General features: G+C 53.3%; 1 protein-coding gene across 1 annotated transcript; it reads left to right on the forward strand.

The window, feature by feature from the left end:
- The first annotated feature begins 6325 nt into the window (after positions 1 to 6325).
- On the forward strand, positions 6326 to 15102 carry LOC115519695 (antizyme inhibitor 2-like). The gene is made up of 9 exons (XM_030323622.1): positions 6326 to 6490; positions 7478 to 7651; positions 8071 to 8243; positions 8915 to 9049; positions 10425 to 10590; positions 10932 to 11079; positions 12373 to 12473; positions 13270 to 13487; positions 15021 to 15102. Exons 1-9 carry the CDS (start codon positions 6326 to 6328, stop codon positions 15100 to 15102), a joined length of 1362 nt encoding a protein of 453 aa, XP_030179482.1.
- Positions 15103 to 21206: the final 6104 nt, after the last annotated feature.

The following is a 21206-nucleotide window of genomic DNA, read 5'->3' on the forward strand; positions in this document are numbered from 1 at the left end:
GCATAGATTAATTTTGCTTCTTCTTGAACTTCACGTAAATGGAGTATTATTACCTTGGGTCTGGCTTCTTTTGCTCAACATTACATCTGTGAGATTCATTCGCATGTTTTTGCATTTAGCATTAGTTTGCTCTTTTCCATCGCTGTGTAGTGTTCCATGGAGCATACGTGAACTTATTTATCAGGGCTATGGCTGATGGACTTTTGGAATGTTCCCAGTCTGGACATACTGTGAAAAAACTTGCTATGAACTGCACATTTTTTTAAAGTAAGCTCTGTGGCCAATGTGAGACTAGAACTTACGACCCCAAAATCAACAGCCGCATGTTCCACCAACTGAGCCAGCCAGGCGCCCCTTATGTGTCTTTCGGTGGACAGATTTCTGTTGGGTATTTGTCTTCCGTTGGAAATATACTCGGGAGGGGAATTGCTGAGTCATAAGGTAGATGTACATTGGCTTCAGTAAATACTGCCAAAGCGTTTTTCCGAGTGATTTTACCAATTACACCCCCACCAGAAAGGACGGGAATTCTAGCTGCTTGACGTCCTCAGACATACTTGGCATCATCAGTCTCTTTAATTTTAGCCACACTAGGGAGGATTGGTAGTATCTCGCGTGGTTTTAATTTTCATTTCTTTTTTAAAATTTTTTAAATGTTTATTATTCTTGAGAGAGAGACAGAGACAGAGACAGAGACAGAGACAGAGTGTAAGCAGGGGCGGGGCAGAGAGAGAGAGGGAGACACAGAATCTGAAGCAGGCTCCACGCTCTGAGCTGCCAGCACAGAGCCTGATGCAGGGCTTGAACTCACGAACCGTGAGATCATGACTTGAGCCAAAGTCGATGCTTATCCAACTGAGCCACCCAGACACCCCTGCTTTTCATTTCTTTGATGACTAATGGTGCTGAGCACTTTTCATATGCTTGTTGGTCATTTGGATGCCTTTCGGGCATGTCTCTGTGTGTGCGTGCACGTGTGTGCACGCTTGTGTGAAGGCTGTGCGCTTAACCAGCGTTGTATGTGACAATTTGCATTCTCAGACTTCTATTTTGATTATTGGCTCCTTCATCTCTTTGGCTGCAAGGGTGAGAGATTCTTTATAGCTCAGTCATAGAAGGCTCTGACTGTCTGGCCATGTCTTGGGCCAACAAATTATGACTCTGAGCTTGCCATCTTGTTTCTCCAAGTGCTCTAGTACCGTTAGAAGTTACTGCACCTCTGGGGTGCCTGGGTGGCTCAGTTGGTTAAGCATCTGACTTCGGCTCAAGTCATGATTTCACGGTTCGAGAGTTTGAGCCCCGCATTGGGCTCTGATAGCTCGGAGCCTGGAGCCTGCTTTGGATTCTCTCTCTCTGCCCCTCTCCTGCTCACGCTCTGTCTGTCTCTCTCTCAAAAAAAATAAACATTAAAAAAAAGAAGCCACTCCACTTCTCATACTTGTTTTCCTCATGCTTTTGTGTAGTTCCACAGCAGCGAACATTTGGTCCCGAGAGCCTGGCTTTCAACGGGAGCTTCAAACACAGACTTGAAGGTTTCCAAGGTCTATCTGCTTTACTCAGGGCTGGATGGAGGCAGGTAGACCCACTCTGTAGGCTAGTAATAGTTTGGTGTCTCTTTAAACGACTATTCCTTCAAAGAACATATTTTGAGGTATAATTCACATGCCACACATTTCACCCATAGTATCTTCACTGAGTTGTGCAGCCATCAACCACAATCTAAGGTCTGGATGTTTTTGTCACTCAAAGAAATCCTGCACTCGCTGAGTCTCTCCCCATGCATTTGGTGCTGTATCTAAGAAACCTTGCCTGAGTCAAGCTCATGAATATACTCCCATCTTGTTAGAGTTTTATAGTTGTAGCTCTTACATTAGGTGTTTGGTTCATTTTGAGTTAACTTTTATATATGGCGTGAGGTAGGGGTCCACTTCATTCTTTTACATGCGGATGTCCAGTTGTCCCAGCATTAAATAAATATTCCTCAAATATTTCTCAACATTCATTCAGGAGGGATTTTTGTGGATAAGTATGGGCCTGTTAGTGACAGCACCCCACCTCTCCTGTCCTAAGCAGTTCAGCTCTGCCCAAACTTGCAGCCTTCCTTTGGCAAAGCAAAAGTCCACAGTTCAGCAGACCCAGCCTGTCCTAAAGCCAGGTTGAATCATAAGAAGTGATTACATGATCATAACCTCACTCTAAGTGATCTACCAAAGTGTGATTTCCAGCCTCATACTGAGGTTTGGTGAGACTTGGTTTTCTTCTCTGGCTTTCTTTCTCTCCTCTCATTGTTTCTTGGCGTTTTGGTCCTTCAGTAGCTGAGCTGTTTGAATCTTGAACCTGACGCTGACCGAATGACTCCCATAAGCAGTAGGAAGCACGATTCAAACACCTTCCAGGGGGATAGAAGAGTGTCCCCGGCAAAGAGAGCACTCGTGCCAAGGAAAGCAAACCATTGCAGCTTTGGAGAGAGGTCAGGGACCTTCAGGGTGAGAGACTAGGGACTGGGTAAGGACCGTCCTTCAGGATTGTGTACATGGAAAAGGAGGCTCGTGAAGGAATGTGTAGTGTTCCTTTCCATCTCCAAGCACCTAGTTTGGTCTAGATCAAGTCCGGGTCAGATATAATCATCTTATTAGAGAGATTCTCTGGGCTCTGGATGCCACACTCTGCCCCTCCATTTTCACATCTGTAAGACCAATACTTGACATGTATCAGCTTCAAAGCCTGGGAAATTCCTGTCTCCCTTCTTCCATCGGCTACACTCTTCTCTATCCCTCTGGGACCGGGCTTGTTCCCACCTTTGAGTCTTTGCACTAGTTGCCACCTGTGCCTGAAGTGTTCTTCCCTAGTGTTTAGCCTGGCTGGCACCTACTTATCCTTGAGGGCTCAGTTAAATGTCTTTACCCCTAAGAAGCCTTTGACCACCTGTGCTCATCCTGGGTCTCCTTGCCTCCAGATCCTCTTTTTGTCCCTCTCCCTCTCTGTTTTGTCTCCCAGGGGGCTGGCTTCCAGCAGAGGTCAGTCACTGGGGGCACCAGCAGGAGACTGGGAGTCCAGGGGAACAGTCAGGAAATGATTCTTCCTCCCCTCTGTCCCAGGTAGCTTCCTATGGTCAGTGGCTCTGTCTCTGTGGTTCCAGCTTCCACATAAGTGACCTCATACTCTGGTTTGGAGAGCAACCCCTCTCCCATTGCCCCAGCAGCCCAGGCATGGAAACGACTTCCTGCCAGGATCCAGCTTGCTTGACTCTTTCCTGTCTGGCCCTCAGCTCCCTTCATCACCCGTGGAAAATATTCTCTGGTTTTTATGGTTAGACCCTAACTGATATCCCTCCCAAGCTGAAGTGACTCCCAAATTCTTGTTCAATTCAAGGGACACGGAGCCTTTCTCCTCAAGCCACCCCTCGGGATTGAGGGTTCCTTCTTCCCAGGTTCTTTCTGATTCTGACGGGGTTCTGATGGTCAGTCATTAGGAGTCTGGCCTTCACCTGTGTGCTTTTCCTTGCGAGCCGACCTGGAGTAGGTGAGTTACCCTGGCTCGTGGGACATGGAGGGGTGTTCCTCGCTGGGCTCCCCTGCTTCATGGCGATCTGGGCTGCTCAGCTCTACTCATATGGATTTGCTTAGAGCCAACGAGCTGGAGTCAGGCTTGTGGACCTGCAGCCCCTAAGGGCAGGGCAAGGTGTCAGCTGTCCCTGCCCCAGGCTGGCAGTGTCACTCTACATTTGGCAGGTGACTCACGGAGCTTCTTGCCCACTCTTAATCCAGGTACTGAGCTTGTCTTCCTGCTAAAGTTGCAGTCCCTTGGGGATTGCCTGTCTGATGCAGACTCATGCTGTCCTGTGTCCCCCAGGTAAGTAGCTGGCTCTGGGTAGAAGCCACCTCATGAGTTGCTGGAAGACTAAATTTCCCATAATGCCTGATACTTATTTAGGGCTTCGTCTTGTTGGCTGTTCTGGGATTGTCATCAGGTTTCCTAGAATGTGCTGGCTCTTTGCTCAGCTCTTTGCAGATGACATCTCATTTCATCTCATTTAATCCTCACGGCCACCCTGTGGTGCAGACATGGTTATCACCTCCATCTTGCCGATGATGGAACCGGTTCCCAGGGGGAAGCCACCTGCCCAAAGTCTACTAGCATGTAAGAAACTAAGCTAGAAGTAGGTTCTACCTGAACCTGTCTGGGGCAGGAGTAGGTGGGAGTCTCTCCAAAACCAAGGACTTTGCCATCTTGTTTGGAATCACACAGCAGAAGGCCTTGTCTAGCTCTTTCTCCCCTCACCCACCATTTTACAGGTGGGATTCCTGAGGCCTCTAGAAATTACAGGATTAGCCCCATGCCCTCCTCAAATCCAGGCTCTTCCTGTTGCCCCTTCTAGATTTTTTTTAACGTTTATTTTTTTTTTTTTTTTTTTTTAATTTTTTTTTTTTCAACGTTTATTTATTTTTCGGACAGAGAGAGACAGAGCATGAACGGGGGAGGGGCAGAGAGAGAGGGAGACACAGAATCGGAAACAGGCTCCAGGCTCCGAGCCATCAGCCCAGAGCCTGACGCGGGGCTCGAACTCCCGGACCGCGAGATCGTGACCTGGCTGAAGTCGGACGCTTAACCGACTGCGCCACCCAGGCGCCCCTAACGTTTATTTTTGAGAGACAGAGAGAGCGTGAGGAAGGGAAGGACAGAGAGAGAGGGAGACACAGAATCCGAATCAGGCTCCAGGCTCTGAGCTGTCAGCACGGAGCCCGACATGGGGCTCGAACCCACGAACCCTAAGATCATGATCTGAGCGGAAGTCGGACGCTTAACCGACTGAGCCACCCAGGGACCCCGTGACCCTGCCTAGATTTTTAAGCCCCTGGAGCCTGAAGGAGATGGGACGGGGGTAGGGGCATTGACTCTTGATGGGAGAGGGAAAGGTGGGGAGGCCTCAAGCAAGAAGAATGTGGGTCAGGGCTGGCCAAGAAGCAGCAGCAGCAGACTCCCTGCTGGCCCTCCTTCTAGAAACAGGAAGAGAAGGCTCTGGGTCACAGCACTGAGGTGGGCGTAAGCCCGCAGGAGGCCACAGCTGACACCCCAGAGGTGGGGCAGCTGCAAAGCGGTGTCAGCAGGTGGGTCAGCAGGTGACTGGCGAGACCTGGGAAGACCACACAGGGAGGGTAGGGAGAGGGTGGGGATGGGATGTGCCTGGACACCAAGCGAGGGTGACGTAGACAGAGAACCTTCCAGTGAAGCATTTAAATCTCTGGCGGAGAGCAGAGACACGGCCTGAGGAGAGACGAGCCCGTGCTCTGAAGCAGTGGAACCGACTCATAACTGAAGCCTGAGGTCCTGATTGTGTCCCTGCTTCACCTCCAGGTTTGCTGAGTCATCTGGAGACTTTGGGCCCCAGGATTCTCCATCCGTGAAGGAGGGACGGTGGGTGACAGGGTTTCCAGGGTCTCTCAACCCCGATCCTTGCTGATGGTCACATCTAACAGGAATCTGACTTCTCCCCATGTGTCTGCCATGTGGGTGACCTAGGAGGGCTCATTCTCTGGGCTTGGGAGGCTTAGGCTGAGCGGGCAGGGAGGCTGAGGTGTGGAGGGACAGCCCCTGAGCTCCGGGCTGAGGTCTGATGTTCCTTCAGGAATTTACCGGAAGCTCAGGACACCATAGATCCCAGTGCCCTGGGCTGTGCCTGAGGACGCAGGTTGAGATGGACACCAGGTAAGTCCAGGTGTGGAGTGGGGACCGTGGGTGTGGCCCTAAGTGCTGAGTCAGGACTCTGGCTGCAGGCTGCCCTCACTTCAGTCTCAGGGATGTGTGGCCAACAGCAGGTCCAGTGGCAGCTCTAGGGAGCTCAGGTGCCAGTCCTAGCTCGGCCACCGACCTGTTGGTGACCGTGCGTGAGTCTCCTCCTTTCTCCGAGCCTCTTGTCCCTGTGTGAACAATGGGCTTGTTGGATGAGATCATGTCTTGGGCCCAGCTCTGAGTCTCATAATCTGAAGATCTTGAACTCCTCGCTTATCCTTCCTGTGCCTCTGTTTTCTCACCTGTGAACGGGGACATGTGTGTGAAGGAGCCCGGGAGAGGACGCCAGCCCTCTATTCTATACACACGGTGTGTGCATCTTGCTTGGGCTTCCTTTGTCTCTGAAGAGCCCAGGCCAGTGGCCCATGCCATGGGAAAATTTACCAGGGCGCCACGGAGGTCTTTGTGGCAAAAAGGAGGGCCGAGGACTGGCTGACTTGGGAACACTGGCCTCTGGGACTTGCAGGGAGCTGGGAGAAGGGAGGAGGCCAGGTCCTTAGAGCAAAACCTTTCCAGGACTCCGGAACTGTGCCTGATGGAAGGATCTGTTGAAGGGTCAGGCACCAGCACCCCCCCTGGGAAGCCGAAGGAGAGTCAAGGACCCCCTGGAAGCGTGTGGCCAAAGGAGCTCATCGCACTGGAGCCTGGGGAATCTGCCTGGCAGGTGGCCCTGAAGAAGATCCAGGAGCTATCGGATTCAGTAGGAGGGAGAAGGAGGGAGAGGGAGGGGCAGGGAGGGAAGGGGAGGGAGGGGGAGGGAGGGGGGAAGAGAGTGAGGAGCAGAGAAGGGGAGTCTCAGTCCCTACACTGGTGGACAAGAAATAAGACTTTTGATTTCGTGGTTTTATAGGTCAGTTTACTAGGACTTAACTCCAAGCCTCAGCTCTGCTGGGTTTCTGTGTCCCCTTTTTGCACCTCCCATCACCACGTGGAATTTTATCCAGCACCAGGCTGCCTAGTTGAGGGTTGGAGCCGTTTCGTCCTCACTTTGATCTACAAAGACTATTGCCCTCATGTCTCCCATTTAATTTTTTTTAATGTTTATTTATTTTTGGGAGAGAGAGAGAGAGAGAGAGAACATGAGCAGGGGAGGGGCAGGCAGAGAGACAGAGACTCAGAATCGGAAGCAAGCTCCAAGCTCTGAGCCGTCCGCACAGAGCCCGATGCGGGGCTCGAACTCACGGACCGTGAGATCATGACCTGAGCCGAAGTCGGACACTTCACTGAGCCACCCTGGAGCCCCTTGTCTCCCTGTTTAAAGCGTTAGAAGATCTGGAGTCAGGGGTCGCCTGGGTGGTTCGGTCGGTGAAGCGTCCAACTCTTAGCTTCGGCTCAGGTCAAGATCTCTTGGTTCATGAGATTGAGCCCTGTGTCGGGCTCTACGCCGACAGTGCAGAGCCTGATTGGGATTCTCTCTCCCTCTCTCTCTGTTCCTCCCCCACGCATTCTCTCTCTCTCTCTCTCTCTCTCTCTCAAAATAAATAAATAAACTTAAAAAAAAAAAGACCTGGGGTCAAATCCTGTTTGTACTTGCTGCATGACCTTGAACCAGTGACTTTGTGTTTCCGAGCCCGTTTCCCCATCTCTAAAATGGTGGTGCCAATAGTACTTACCACGTTGAGTTGTCATGAAAGTGAAGTGAGTGCCCACTACCCAGCCTCCCTGCCCTCCTTCCATGCCCTGCCAGGACCACCGAGACCCCTTCATGGTAGCGGACCTGGGTGTGCTGGCCAGCCGTCACCGGGCCTTCTGCCAGGCCCTGCCACGGGTCTCGCCCTTCTACGCGGTAAAGTGCAGCAGCAGTGTGTGGGTGCTGCGTGTTCTGGACACCCTGGGCACCGGCTTCGACTGCGCCAGCCAGGTGAGCCTGTGTCCCCTGCTGCCGTCACAGGCCTGACACTTCCTGGGGGAAAGGCCAGCCGCTAGGGAGCTGGGGCTGGGGACTGCGGCACCTAGAACGCTGGCTGACAGCTGTCTTTGAGGGAATAAATGAATGAACCATGGGTGGTCGGCCTTCCACTGGGCCATGCGACCCGGCAGGCAACCAGCGAGTGGAGGGACCACAGGCTTTGGGTTCACGGGCACAGCCATGTCACCTGAACCCCAGGTTCTTCCTCTTTAAACTGGGACCAACTGCGCTTTGCTCGGAGTCGTCTAGGAGCCTAAATAGCACATATGTGCCCAGCGCGGTGCCGGGTGCAGAGTACGGGTTCAGTCAAGGGCAGCCCCTTGCGGGGGGAGGGGCAGCGAGCCAGCTCCTGGCTCTGTCACCCTTGCCAGGTGGAGCTGGATCAAGTGCTGGGCCTGGGCGTGGCCCCCTCACGCATCATCTACGCCAACCCCTGCAAGCCTGTCTCCCACATCCAGTATGCTGCCCGCCACGGGGTGCGGCTCCTGACCTTCGACAGCGCGGAGGAGCTGACCAAGATGGCCCAGCACTACCCCGGGGCCAGGTGAGACCAGCAGGGTGGTGCAAGCAGGCGGAGACAGGCGGAGCAAGGACCAGCTGGCCTGGGGCCCCTGCCAGGGGAGTTGGGCCTCCTCTGTGACCAGATGAAGGTGGTCCCATGGGGTGACTTGGGAGAGAGACTCAAGCAGCAAAGTCTAAGAATTTGACTCAGTGGGCCCAATGCCTTCCCTGGCGCACACTGGTGCCACAAAAAAAAAAAAAAAAAAAAAAAGGCAAAAAAAAAAAGCACTGCTTATGTCTGCGTAGACACTGGGCAAAGCCTGGCATTAGGAGGTCTAGGGTCAGGGGACCTTAATGAAAAAAGCACTCACATCAGAGTCAGGGAGACCTGGGCTCACGTCTCAGCTTCATTTGCACGTGCTGCGTGGTCTTGGGAAAGTTATCTAACGTCTCTGATCCTGTAGCATGGAGACCTACAGAAGGTGTATTTATCATTTTATTGCTTTCCTGATTCTTTTTGCCTGAGCAAAAGTCTGTAAGTGGTGAGTGTTTTAGTTCCTTGGCATTCCGTGGCTGGGCAGTCCAGAGGAACTAGGCAGGGGCGGGTGGGAACGTGGAGAGAGATTGGGGGGGCGGGGGCGGGATGATAAACCATCCAGGCCTCGGGACTCGTGTGTGTAAGAGCCCTTGGCATCTCTCACACCCCTCTCCCAGGCTGGTCCTCCGGCTGTTGACCGAGGACAGCGAGAGCATCTTTCCCCTGAGCGCCAAGTTCGGGGCAAGCCTGGACGTGTGTGAACGTCTGCTCAAGTCTGCCAGGGACCTGGGCTTGGCTGTGGTCGGAACCAGGTGAGAGCACTGGTTTTCCCTGCCCGGGAAGCACACTCTAAATCTCCAAGGCACTTGCCTTGGGTGCAAAATTTAAGGGGGCGTCAAAACGCTTAGTACTCTACATGAATAACACTTTCATACAATTTTTTTTGATTTTTTTTAACATTTATTCATTTTTGAGACAGAGCATGAACGGGGAGGGCCAGAGAGAGGGAGACACAGAATCTGAAACAGGCTCCAGGCTCTGAGCTGTCAGCACAGAGCCCGACGCGGGGCTCGAACCCACGGACCACGAGCTCATGACCTGAGCCGAAGTTGGCCGCTTAACCGACTGAGCCACCCAGGTGCCCCAATACAATATATATATATTTTTTTAATCAAAATTAATGCAAAAAATCCACGATGAGGAAAGTATCAAAATTTAAACTTAAACTTCTGTATTTCATTCGTTGTGCATGTTTTTGCATCAATCTTGCTTTGATCAGTCTGTCAAGTGTCCAACCTTGGCTCGGGTCAGGATCTCACAGGTCTGGAGTTTGAGCCCCGCGTGGGGCGCTGTGCTGACAGCTCAGAGCCTGGAGCCTGCTTCGATTTCTGTGTCTCCCTCTCTCTCTGCCCCTCCCCTGCTCACGCTCTGTCTCCGTCTCTCTCTCAAACATGAATGACCATTAAAAAAAATTGAAGAGAGGGGCGCCTGGGTGGCGCAGTCGGTTGAGCGTCCGACTTCAGCCAGGTCACGATCTCGCGGTCCGTGAGTTCAAGCCCCGCGTCGGGCTCTGGGCTGATGGCTCAGAGCCTGGAGCCTGTTTCCGATTCTGTGTCTCCCTCTCTCTCTGCCCCTCCCCCCGTTCATGCTCTGTCTCTCTCTGTCCCAAAAATAAATAAACGTTGAAAAAAAATTAAAAAAAAAAATTGAAGAGAAATTGAAAAAAAGATCGCATTCAATGTCACTTATCTTGATGGCTTAGTGTTCAGGCACTGCCTTAAATTTCGCACCTGAGGAGAGGGCCTCACTCGCCTCACCCTACCTGGCCCTGATTGGTCCCCCAGCCCGCCCTGCGATTTGGGGTTCTGTTCACAGAAGGGGAGCCCCGCAGCTCCCCTTCTGGGGCTGGGAGCACTGGGAGGTGGCAGCTGAGAGAAGTGACTGCCGCACCACCTCGAGCACCCCGATTCCGGGCCTGTCGCATGCAATGCACGTGTCCCTGGGGACACGCACGTGTATGTCCCAGGTTGCACGTTTCTGTGGGCCGGTGTAGTCACACGTGTCTTGCTGTGTATATGCGTGCTGGTCTCCACATCTTACCCCCGTTGGTGTTTCTGAACGTCCCTCTTCTTACTGACCCTTCTGTTTCCATGTGTGGTTCCCCACGTGTCACTTGACACGTGCCAGCTTCCACGTGGGCTCGAACTGCCGAACACCGCACAGCTTCAGGCAGGCCATCGCTGACTGCCGGCGTGTATTTGAGATGGGCCGAGCGTTCGGGCATGACATGAGCCTCCTGGACATCGGAGGGGGCTTCCCCGGAGGGGAAGGCTGTGAGCCTCAGTTTGAGGAGGTCAGAGAGGAGGACGAGAGGGAACCTGGGCTGGGTCCAGGGGACAGTGGGTGTGTGTGTTTGTGTGTAGGGCGAGTTCTTGGAACTGAGTCACGTGCATGCATGTGGCTGGGGTTTGTCTTGATTGCCGTGGTTCCAAATTCAGACATCTCAGAGCGCTAGACTTGCTGTGTGTCCTTGGACAAGTCCCTTCCCCTCTCTGGGCCTCCGTCTCTGTTTCCTTGCTGGTCAAGGGGGGACGATAACACTTTCCACAGTGCTGTTATGGGAATGGAGGGGGATGATGCAGGTAAAGCCCCCACATAGGGACTGGTCACCTTAGGGTCTCTCTGTCCCTGTAGATGGCGAGAGTGATCAATGCCGCCCTGGCCCAGGACTTCCCCGAGGGGATTGGTGTTGAGATCATCGCGGAGCCTGGACGCTTCTATGCGGCGTCTGTCTGCATGGCTGCCGTCAACATCATTGCCAAGAAGGCTGTGCTGGAGTCTGGTGTGTGGGCCAGCACTGGGTGGGGAGGGCACTGTCCAGATGTTCCCAGGCCCTGGGGGGAGAGGACGGACAGGGGGTCTGGGCTGCACCCCTGGTGCCTAATGGGAGTAGAAATGAACCTGTTAATATCACTATCGTGCTGTTCTCAAATAGCCTGGGAGGTAGAGAACCAAGGCGAAGCCTCTACCCTTCCTGAGCAGTCAGTGAATGCGTATTGTGTTTACGGAGGCAAAGTCACGGGCTACAAGCTCGTGAGGTCACAGACACCACTGTGCTGCTGTGCCTCTGAAATTCTTCGAGCAAGTGCCTTCTAGCAGGTGCAGACTCCTGCAACGAAAAACATACCGAGTAAAGACAAATTCTCGTTTATTTATTTATTTCTGAGAGAGAGAGAGGGAGAGAGAGAAAGTGGGGGGAGGGCAGAAAGAGAGGGGAAGAGAGAGTCCCAAGCAGGCTTTGCGCTGACAGGGCGGAGCCTGCTTGGGATTCTCTCTCTCTCTCTCTCTCTCTCTCTGGCCCTCCCCCACCCGCTATCTCAAAATAAATGAATAAATTACCAATTAAAAAAAAAAACAAAACAGAGGTCAGTGTACAATCCCGAGTTTAGATTCAAGGAAGCAATACTCTGCGGACAGACTAAGTGGTTGTGAAGAAACTGGCTCGGTAGTGGGTCACGTCTGACAGATCTGGCGGGCCCGGGTGACCCCAGCTCAATACGCACCAGGAGTGTGATGGGGCTACGAGAAAGCCACTACCCGTGCTTGCTTCAGCAACATCAACGGAGGCAGAGTATTTAGGCAGAGGGAGGTGAGAGTCGGGCTCCAGTCTGTGACTGTCAGGGTCAGACACTGTTTTCAAATGTATCTGAGGTTTGTTTTCATCAGGTAACAGAAGACACACAGGCATGGAGATAACTGTCCCGGAGGAAGAAAGGTTTTAGTCACGGTTCCCTAGAAATAGGAGACCGGGCATGGCTCGCAGGGCCACAGGGGAAGGACCAGGGTGCGTGGGGCAGGAGGAGCAAGCAGAAGTCAGGGGGAGAGCCTCCGGTGTGGTTGTTGAGGGACGGCATGGGGGAGGCGGGTGAGCTGGCTGGGCAGAGGGGGCGGCGGGAGCCCGGAAGACAGGCCCCCACCTTGCTTGGGCTCCAGAAGACCCCTGAGACAGAGAACAGGTGTTACCAGCACTGGGCAGCGGGTCTGGGCCCCTCCCAAGGGCGCTGCGCTCAGGGGTTGAGGGTCAGCCGGGAGACTGGCCAAGCACATCGCCGTCCTGCCCTCTCCCCACTCCCAGGAGGCCGCCGGAAACTGCTGTACTATCTCAACGATGGCCACTACGGCATCTTCCGGCTCTTCCTCAGGGAGCCTGCCCCCAGCACGCCCATTGTGGTGAAGGTAAGGGTGTGGCTTTGGCACTCCTGGACTCTAAGGCCCCTAAGTCCGGCCCCCAGTCCTGAGAGGCAGGGGTGCTTGCAGCCAGGTGGGGAGGTAAAGGACCTCAGACCCTCTGTGGTTTGCAGGTGGTCATTCCACGTGCTTGCACAAGGGCACACACCGGGGTGCCTCTGTGTATCTGCACGTGTGATTCCGTATGTGTGCGTTTCTTTGTGTGGGCCTGCTGATCTGCGCTTGTGCGGGTGGGTGGGGGCAGGTCCGTGAGTCTGCGTCGGTGCGCGTGCGTGTCTGTTTGGCGATGCGTGTTTCCACGTACGTCTCTGCGTGCACGCACTTGTGTTTCCAGAATCCCTGAGTGCGGCCGGTGCAGGAGGCTTAGGAAGGGGAGAGTCTCACACTCTGATCCACACTAGATCACCTGGAGAGCTTTGAAACACCCCACTGCCTGGGCGATGCCCTAGACCACTGAAATCAGAATTCCAGATGGGTCGAGACCCTGGCATCGGTCCTTGGTTAAAACTCCCCAGGTGATCCCCACGAGTGATTATTGAATAAAACCCTCTCATTTTGTAGGGGAAAGCCAAGTCCCATCCGTGCCTGCATCTGTGAACTGGCAGAGTTGGAATGTGTTGCTAGAATACGAACTCCATGAAGGCGGGGTTGGTCATTATGGGTGGCCGGTAGGGTCCTTGCTGGTGCCTTCCTGCTCGGGCCCTGGGCGCATGCCCTGCCAGCCCGGGGAGCGGGCTGGGGGAACCAGGGGGTTCTCTGAGTCCCTGCCCTTTGCTCCCTGCAGGAGCTCTGCTCGGACCCACCCCTCTTCCCCTGCACCCTGTACGGTCCCACGTGTGATGCCTTTGACAAGCTCTTCCGAGAGGAGGTGCAGCTGCCGGAGCTGGATGTGGGTGACTGGCTTGTCTTCCCCTCCATGGGCGCTTACACGTCCTCTATGAGCTCCACCTTCAATGGCTTCCCGCCTGCCTCCACCTACTACACCATGGAACCCGAGCTCAGGTGTCTGGAAGGAGAAAGAAGGGACAGGCCACTGAGGGGATCTCCGCAGGGTCTGAGCTTGGCGAGGGGAGCTTGTGGCTAAGCTCTGGGGCCCTAGGCCCAGGAAATACCCTACTCCCCGCCGCTGGCCCCAGCAAAGCTCAAATGGTCTGACTGCTCTTTGACACTGGCCTCTGCCTTTGGCTTTGACCCTGTCACAGCCTCTCCCCACCTGGGTGGCTCCAATAGCTCTGACGTGCACACGCCTTTGAGGGCAAGATCAGGCAGCCCTAGGGCCCCAGCTGACCCTCAGTCCCGTGGTCAAGGCCCCACTCTGCTCCGTTTGTGACGGCTCCCTGGTTTCCTCCCCTAGCAGCTTCCGGGTCCCTCACAGCCTCTGCCCCAGGGTCCCCTCTCTGCCCACCCTAAGGCTCACCCCCTGAGGTGCAGAGGGGACTCTAGAACCTTCCTTTACTGGTGCAATCTTCCCACAGGAGCCTGCTGGGGACGGCACCTTAGGCTGGGAGGTGGTGGTGGAGATGCTCCAGACTCCGTGGTATGTCCACGCGGGGACACGTGGGGTGGGCGTGGGGGGCCGCCACAGGGGTGGGCGAGAGGTTTGGGTGCTTCTGAAGTGACGAGGCAAATTTCAAGGTTCAAAATTGTTTATCTCCCAAAGTGGACCTGATGTCTAGGCCGGCTCCTCTGACCCCTCCCCACCCCACCCCAGACCCTGGTCCTGGGGACGGGGGCTGGGAACCTCGCGGCTTTACAACAAGTGGCCCCGGAGGCTATGTCCTAGGCTGGGAGGCAGCCTGCACTGAGCGGTACCTTGAGATCTTTCCCCCTTCCTTTCATTCAGTTAGTGAGCCCTGTGTGGTTCCAGAAAGGTCTGCATGTGCTACGGGCACCCAGTCTAGTGGTGAGAGCACTGGCTTTGGAGTGCTCAGACGGGCCTGGGAGGAAGCCAGGCTCCGCCACAGAGGAACAGTGCTGGCAGTGCCTCGGTTTCCCCATCTGTGAAGAGAGGATAATATTAGTATCCCCCCCCCCCACCCAGGGTTGTTGAGAGGAAGAAGTCATATAGTGCAAATCCTCAAGCAAGGTCCGTTCACGCCCAGGGCCCCGCCTCTGGCTGCCCCTGGTCCCGGGCCAGCCCCATGGTCTGGGCATCCTCAGGGAGCCACATAGCATCTGGCCACACAGCTAATGGGCCAAGTGAGTGCCTCGGGCCTGGCCTCAGCCTCAGAAACCCCCAGGCTGCAAGGTTGGATGGACAAGGTATGAATATAACCAAGTCCGAAATAGGGTGGACACTACTGTGTGTCCTCTGGGCACGCTAAAACCTTAAAAAATGGTATTTGGGGGAGTTCTGAGCTCAAAAAGGAAATGAGTGTTACAGGGGAGGAGGTTGGCAGAGGTGAGGGTGGGGACAGGTCAGGATGACTGGCCACATTCCTTCAACAAGTGAAGGCCCAGAGGCCAAAGCCACCCACCTCCTGTGTCCTGTGTCCCTTTTAAGCTTCTGCTGATGAGACGTTCTCCGATCCCCAGCCTCTGCAATGGTCCTCTCCGTCCGCCGGAGTCAGCCCCCCTCGGCCAACACCAGCGGGATCTCCCAGCATCCCTGGACTAAAGAGAATTGTCCCCCAGATACATGGGAAGGGATGGGCCCCAGACGCCGCCCTAGAAAGCCAGAGGGCTCAGACGGCCTTCAGACAGCCTGTCCCCAATTCATCTCCCGGTGCCTGAAAATTGGGGGTGGAAACATCCACGCCAACCCCCTCAGAGGTGTCTGGAGGCAGAGACATGAGTGGGCTTTAGGGAAAACATAAAGTTTGATTCAGATGCAAGGAACGTTGGTGTGTTTTCCGTTTTGCCCTCTGATGCTGTGATTGTGGTTATCCATCCACCCATCTATCCATCCACTCAGCAGAAATCTGAGGGCCGAGTGTGTGCCTGGCGCTGTTCCAGGCACAGGTAACACACAACGAAAAGACGGACAAGACCCCACGCTCACGGAGCGAACCTTCCCGTTGGGAAAAGAGACAGCATGCACAGACATATAAATACATCACAAACTACAGTGGAGGCAATAAATGCTGTGAGGAAAAATAAAGCAGAGCCAGAGGATGGTGAATGAAGGAAGATGTGCTATTTTAGGTGGGAGGACGCGGGGGAGGCCGGCCTGAGGGGTGGTGTGGGAGCGGAGACCCAAGGGCCGGGAGCGAGGGCCCGTGGGGTTGCTGGGTCACAAGAGTCCCAGGCATGGCAACCTCAAGTTCCAGGCCAGGGATGGAGACTGTTAAAAAAAGAAAAAAGAAAAAAGGCAAGGGGATGAATGTGAGTGGGCAGAGTGAGTGAGGGCAGGTGCTGGGAGAGGAGGAAGAGGAGGGCCCAGGGTTGATTGATCAGGCCTCAAGGTAAGGCAGGGCTTTGACTTTGTTCCGAGCTGGAGGGCAGGCCCTGGAGGGGTTGAGCAGGTGCGCCCGGTGGGAGTGCAGAGAGAAAGGGAGGAGGTTCTTGCCAGCTTGGGGAAATGACGGGTGCTCAGGCTTTTGGTAGTGAGACGTGGCCAGTCCAGGGCAGGGTGGAAAGGTCCTGGCAAGAGAATTTGCTGAGGGGCCAGCTGGGGTACCCGGGGCAAGGAGAGGAGTCAAGGACGACTCCCGGGCTCTGGGCCAGAGTTGCTGGTAGGGGAACAGACACCCTGGGGAGGAGCAGCAGGTCAGGAGGGGTTCAAATCGAGAGCTCAGCCTTGACAAGTCAAGTTGGAGAGGTCTGTCCAGCCTCCAGATGGAGTCACACATAAGTATCTGGTTCCAGGGCCAGGGCCAGGCCTCAGGACAGGGCATACACAGGTGGGTGGCGGGGGGCACTGGGTACTGGCTTCCAGGCCAACCAGGAAGCGAGCGTAGCTAGAGAAGACACAAGGCACCTTCCAAAGAGGGAACGCCTGTCAAATACTGCCCAGCGGTGGGGGAGGGGGAGGGGGACGGGGAGGCCACCAGTGGTCTTTACCAGAGGCTTTCGGTGCGAGAGAATAGGAAGGTGGCGGAGGTGAGGTCCAGAGAGGACGGGTGAGAGGGTGGGCGAGGGCACGGCTTCCGGGGACTTGTGTCGGACTCGGGCTGCGGACTATGGGAGGGTGGCCAGGAGAAGGGCAGGTCCCGTCAGGAGGTTGAAGATGAGCGATATTACGGCTTGTTTGTAGGCTCAGGAGGATGCTGTGCTGGCTGGCGGGGAAAATAACTAAGATGCAGAAGAGAGGAGACGGTTATCAACGCGGGACCTGGGGGGGGGGGGGGGGGGGGGGGGACGGTGAGCCTCCAGTGCCCTGGGTGGGAGCTCGGACGGCTCATCCCAGCTAACAGAAGGCAGGGCACACCGCGGCGCCCTCGGGGTCCTCGGGAGAGAGTGGGGTTCTGTTCTGATTGGTTCTGTCTTCTCGGTGAAAAACAAGATCCAAGATCCAGGCTGAGAGGGAGGGGGCAGGTGTTTGGAGGAGAGGGGCAGACATGGGGAAGTCACAAGAGGGCGAGAGTGAATGGGCCAGTGACATGGGGCGCGATTGCCTTGCCCACCGAGGTTTGTGGGGGGCAACCCGGAGCGAGGCCGGGCATTCGGTGTGTTTGTCTTCATCCACATTCGGCTGCCTGGGTGCAGGGGCACAGCGGAGGGCTCTGCGGTCCAGGCTCCACTTATGGCTGGCTACCCCCAAAGCCCCTGCAGTTCTCCAAGCTCTCTCGCGACCCCACATACTGTCCTTCCACAGACACATCTGCTGGAGACTCCTTCGCGATGACCCCCCACTTCGGAGAAGCGAAGGGACCTGGGCACCTAGCGGCAGAGCTGGGGTTAGAATTCACATGCAGGGTCAATGTCAGGGCAGCAGGGGCGTGCACGCTATGTTGAAGAAAGTCATGCGTCCCAGATGGTGGGAAAAAACAAAAACAAAAACAAAACCAAGCTGGGCAGCTGGGGGATTAAACCTCAGGTGTTTCGTGCCTCGGGAGGGACCAAGGCTTTGTCCAGTTAAACTGTGGTGACTTGCTGCCACCCACTGGCTACTCGTGGTATTGCATCCGGACGGAGAGTGCTCAGGATTTGCTTGGCCCACTAAGGATTCACGGCCCGGCCCAACAACGCCTTGTTGCAAGGGTTTGGTGGGAGTTCTCACTCCCCGCTTTTTTTTTTTTTAATTGTTTTTTAATGTTTTCATTTATTTTTGAGACAGAGAGAGACAGAGCATGAATGGGGGAGGGGCAGAGAGAGAGGGAGACACAGAATCGGAAACAGGCTCCAGGCTCTGAGCCATCATCAGCCCAGAGCCCCACGCGGGGCTCGAACTCACGGACCGCGCGATCGTGACCTGAGCTGAAGTCCGACGCTTAACCGACTGAGCCACCCAGGCGCCCCTCACTCCCCGCTTTGACAAGTGAGAAAATGGAAGCCAAGAGAGGTGTCTTTAAAATTCCGTCTGTACCTCTGGCCTCCATCCGCTCAGGTGTTCATTCTTTCAGTAAGCATTCCTGGAACACCCACTCTGTACCAGAAGCGGTTTTAGGCGCTGGGATTCAGCAGGAAATAGGCCAGGAGACAGCATTGCTCCTGCGGGGCTGCCGTTTTGGGGGTTCGGGAGGGGGGGCAGATACTAAACAAGTAAATGGGTGCTGTGGAGGAATTAAGAGGGAGTGGCCGGAGAGGGTGGTTGGGAGATGACATGTGAGGAGAGACCTGATGGCCGAGAGGGTTGGGAAAGACACTCCAGGGGGAGGGAACAGCACTGCAAAGGCCCTGAGGCTCTGCAAGATTTGGGGTTCCAGACCCCGTGGAGCCCAGTGACGCTCCAGCCCATGGCGATCCGTGGAGAAGCACAGCGGCCAGGGCAGACCGTTCTCAGGGGGGTAGTGCCGTTGACCTTCTCTCTGTGAATCCACATCTTCTCTCAGCCCCCACCTTACTCACACAGCTGGCCACTCTGCCCTCCAAACTCCTCCTCTCTTGGCTTGGGTGACACCAACCTCCAGCGGCAGGAAGAGCTAGGATCAGTCTCCTGTTACGATCAAGGCTTAACATTCAAACTTGAGTTGTTTCTGGTCTGAAGGAACTCACTGACCTGTCGAAAGCTAGAGCAGGAAATGCTGGAATGTGGAGTCAAAGGTCAACGTTGACATTTCTGGGAGCTGGGACAGGAGCATGCAGGAGAGAACTGGAGTTACAAGCTGTCGCCGAGCTATAAGTGTGTGTTTGTGACCCTGTCTGCGGCCAGTGGTGAGCCACCCTTGCAAATGTGTGGAAGCGTGTTTAGAATGAATATTTATAAGTTTGTATACATAGTATGAGTATGCCTTCTTCCACTTCTATGAGTGGTGTTCCAAGAAAGAATACATTTTGGAAGCAAAATAAGTCCCTAAAGTGGCAATTTCGACATGTAACTTGAACACTGCCCAATTGTGTTAGCTGACATTTCCCAGTGTTTGAATATTTGCCACAGGCTCTATTCTTTGTAAAGCAAAATATTTCATCATTAAAAAAAAAGGAAAGTTGTATGAAGCAATGTGTACCCTAATACCCCACTTGAAGATATGTTTGGACACTCACTTAATTCAACCAGCCTCAATGCGAAATGAAATAAGCATTTCCACTTCTGAAATATTTATCATAAACACAAAGCTCAAAGGCAGTTACTACGTTAGGTGTTCTAAATTTTCATTTTAAGGAGGACTTTAAAAAAATTTTTTTTTCAACGTTTATTTATTTTTGGGACAGAGAGAGACAGAGCATGAACGGGGGAGGGGCAGAGAGAGAGGGAGACACAGAATCGAAACGGGCTCCAGTCTCCGAGCCATCAGCCCAGAGCCTGACGCGGGGCTCGAACTCACGGACCGCGAGATCGTGACCTGGCTGAAGTCGGACGCTTAACCGACTGCGCCACCCAGGCGCCCCAAGGAGGACTTTTAAATAGTAAACATTCATGATATTATCATTCCATCTTAAAAATAATTTCTCTTTGGCATTTGCCTTGAGTTAACGTTCTGCTTTTTATTTTATTTTATTGTTTTAGACATTTTTTAATGCTTTTTCATTTTGAGAGAGAGAGAGAGAGCATGTGTAGGGGGAGAGGCAGAGAGAGGGAGAGAAGAGAGGGAGAGAGAGAGAATCCCAAGCAGGCTCCATGTTGTCAGCATAGAGCCTGATGAAGGGCTTGATCTCACGAACCATGAGATCATGTCCTGAGCCAAAATCAAGAGTTGGATACTCAAATCGACTGAGCCACCTAGGCACCCTGGGCTCTTTTTAAAAATTAGATCTACATTCTTTTTTTTTTTAAATGTTTATTTATTTTGAGAGAGCGAGAGAGAGGATTCTAATCTCCTGAACCGTGAGATCATGACCAGAGCTGAAATCAAGAGTCAGATGCCCAACCAGCAGAGCCACCCAGGTGCCCCAATGTTTCCCTTTGTAATGTGTTTTATGATCAAATGTCTGTATAAGGTAGAGATCATTTTTATATCCTGCAACTTTGCTGAATTCATGAATCAGTTCTAGCAGTTTTTAGGTAGAGATCATTTTTACATTTTATTGACATATATCATCTTGTCATATTACATTATCCCATTATAATAATAAGCTATGCATTTATTACTATAATTTTTAAAATAGAAAACCTCTGAAATGTTTGTGATAGCCTTCTTACAGAAAAATGTTCACTGTTTATTATGATGGTCAATCATTATTTTTCCAAAACACATAAAGTGTTAGGAAAAATATGACATACTGTATGATTTAAGGAATGTCAGAAAATTTCCTGAGATTCTGTTATCTCATACCCACATCCCAAAGAATCGTATCTGTTGGGAATTTGGAAATGTTTTTTTGAAGCTCTAATATCTCTCTCTTTTTTTTTAATTTTTTTAAATGCTTATTTATTTTTGAGAGACAAATAGACAGAGTCAAGCAGGGGAGGGGCAGAGAGAAGGGGAGACTCCGAAGCAGGCCCCGGGCTCCAAGCTGTCAGCACAGAGCCCGACGCGGGGCTCGAACTCACGGACCGCGAGATCATGACCTCAGCCGATGTTGGACGCTTAACGGACTGAGCAGCCCAGGTGCCCCTAAGCTCTAACATATCTTGATTTTGCATACCACCCCATCCCAAAGCCACTGCTCTAATTGCCAGAACTCTGTCATCTTCCTGCCTTATGAGTCAGTCCCCAGGCTCCTCTAACTCACCCTCCACAGTCCTCAGAAGGATCTTTCTAAAGTGAAAACGGACGGTCATTCCTCTGTGAACTCCTTCCCTGGATCCCCAGCACCTTCACCAGCGTTTCTCAAAATGCATCTGCGGATGACTGCATAAAAACATCTGGGAGTTTCTTAAGTGTGGCGGTTTGGGGAGCCTCATTCAGGCAACACCGAATCACAATTTCTGGGAGCCTGGGGAATCTCTGCACATTTATCACATCTTCTGGATGGCTTCTTAATAAGCTTTTTTTTTTTTTAATGGTTAAATACAACACAAATATAGGAAGCCACATAAAACAAATGTACGGATTAATGAAACCGTAATAAAGCAAACACCTGTTGGAAGGCAAAACCTTGTCACTCACCCCAGAAACTCTCCACATGCCCCCTCCCAATCATGATCCCCCCCCACCCCCGACCGTCCACCTGCCAATACAACTAACATCCTGGCTCCCTTTGTCTGCTTTTCTTTCATTTTAATGTGCTGCTGAATTT

This window comes from Lynx canadensis, chromosome C1 (genome assembly GCF_007474595.2).
Source record: "Lynx canadensis isolate LIC74 chromosome C1, mLynCan4.pri.v2, whole genome shotgun sequence".
NCBI classification, from domain to species: domain Eukaryota; kingdom Metazoa; phylum Chordata; class Mammalia; order Carnivora; family Felidae; genus Lynx; species Lynx canadensis.

What these genes read in the sequence shown, in the direction of transcription:
- LOC115519695 (XM_030323622.1), top strand. Translation starts at nt 6,326, where the DNA reads ATGGAAGGATCTGTTGAAGGGTCAGGCACCAGCACCCCCCCTGGGAAG. An exon ending in GCTTCGACTGCGCCAGCCAG is followed by an intron (nt 7,652 to 8,070) that starts GTGAGCCTGTGT and finishes CACCCTTGCCAG; the next exon opens with GTGGAGCTGGATCAAGTGCT. An exon ending in CAGCACTACCCCGGGGCCAG is followed by an intron (nt 8,244 to 8,914) that starts GTGAGACCAGCA and finishes CCCCTCTCCCAG; the next exon opens with GCTGGTCCTCCGGCTGTTGA.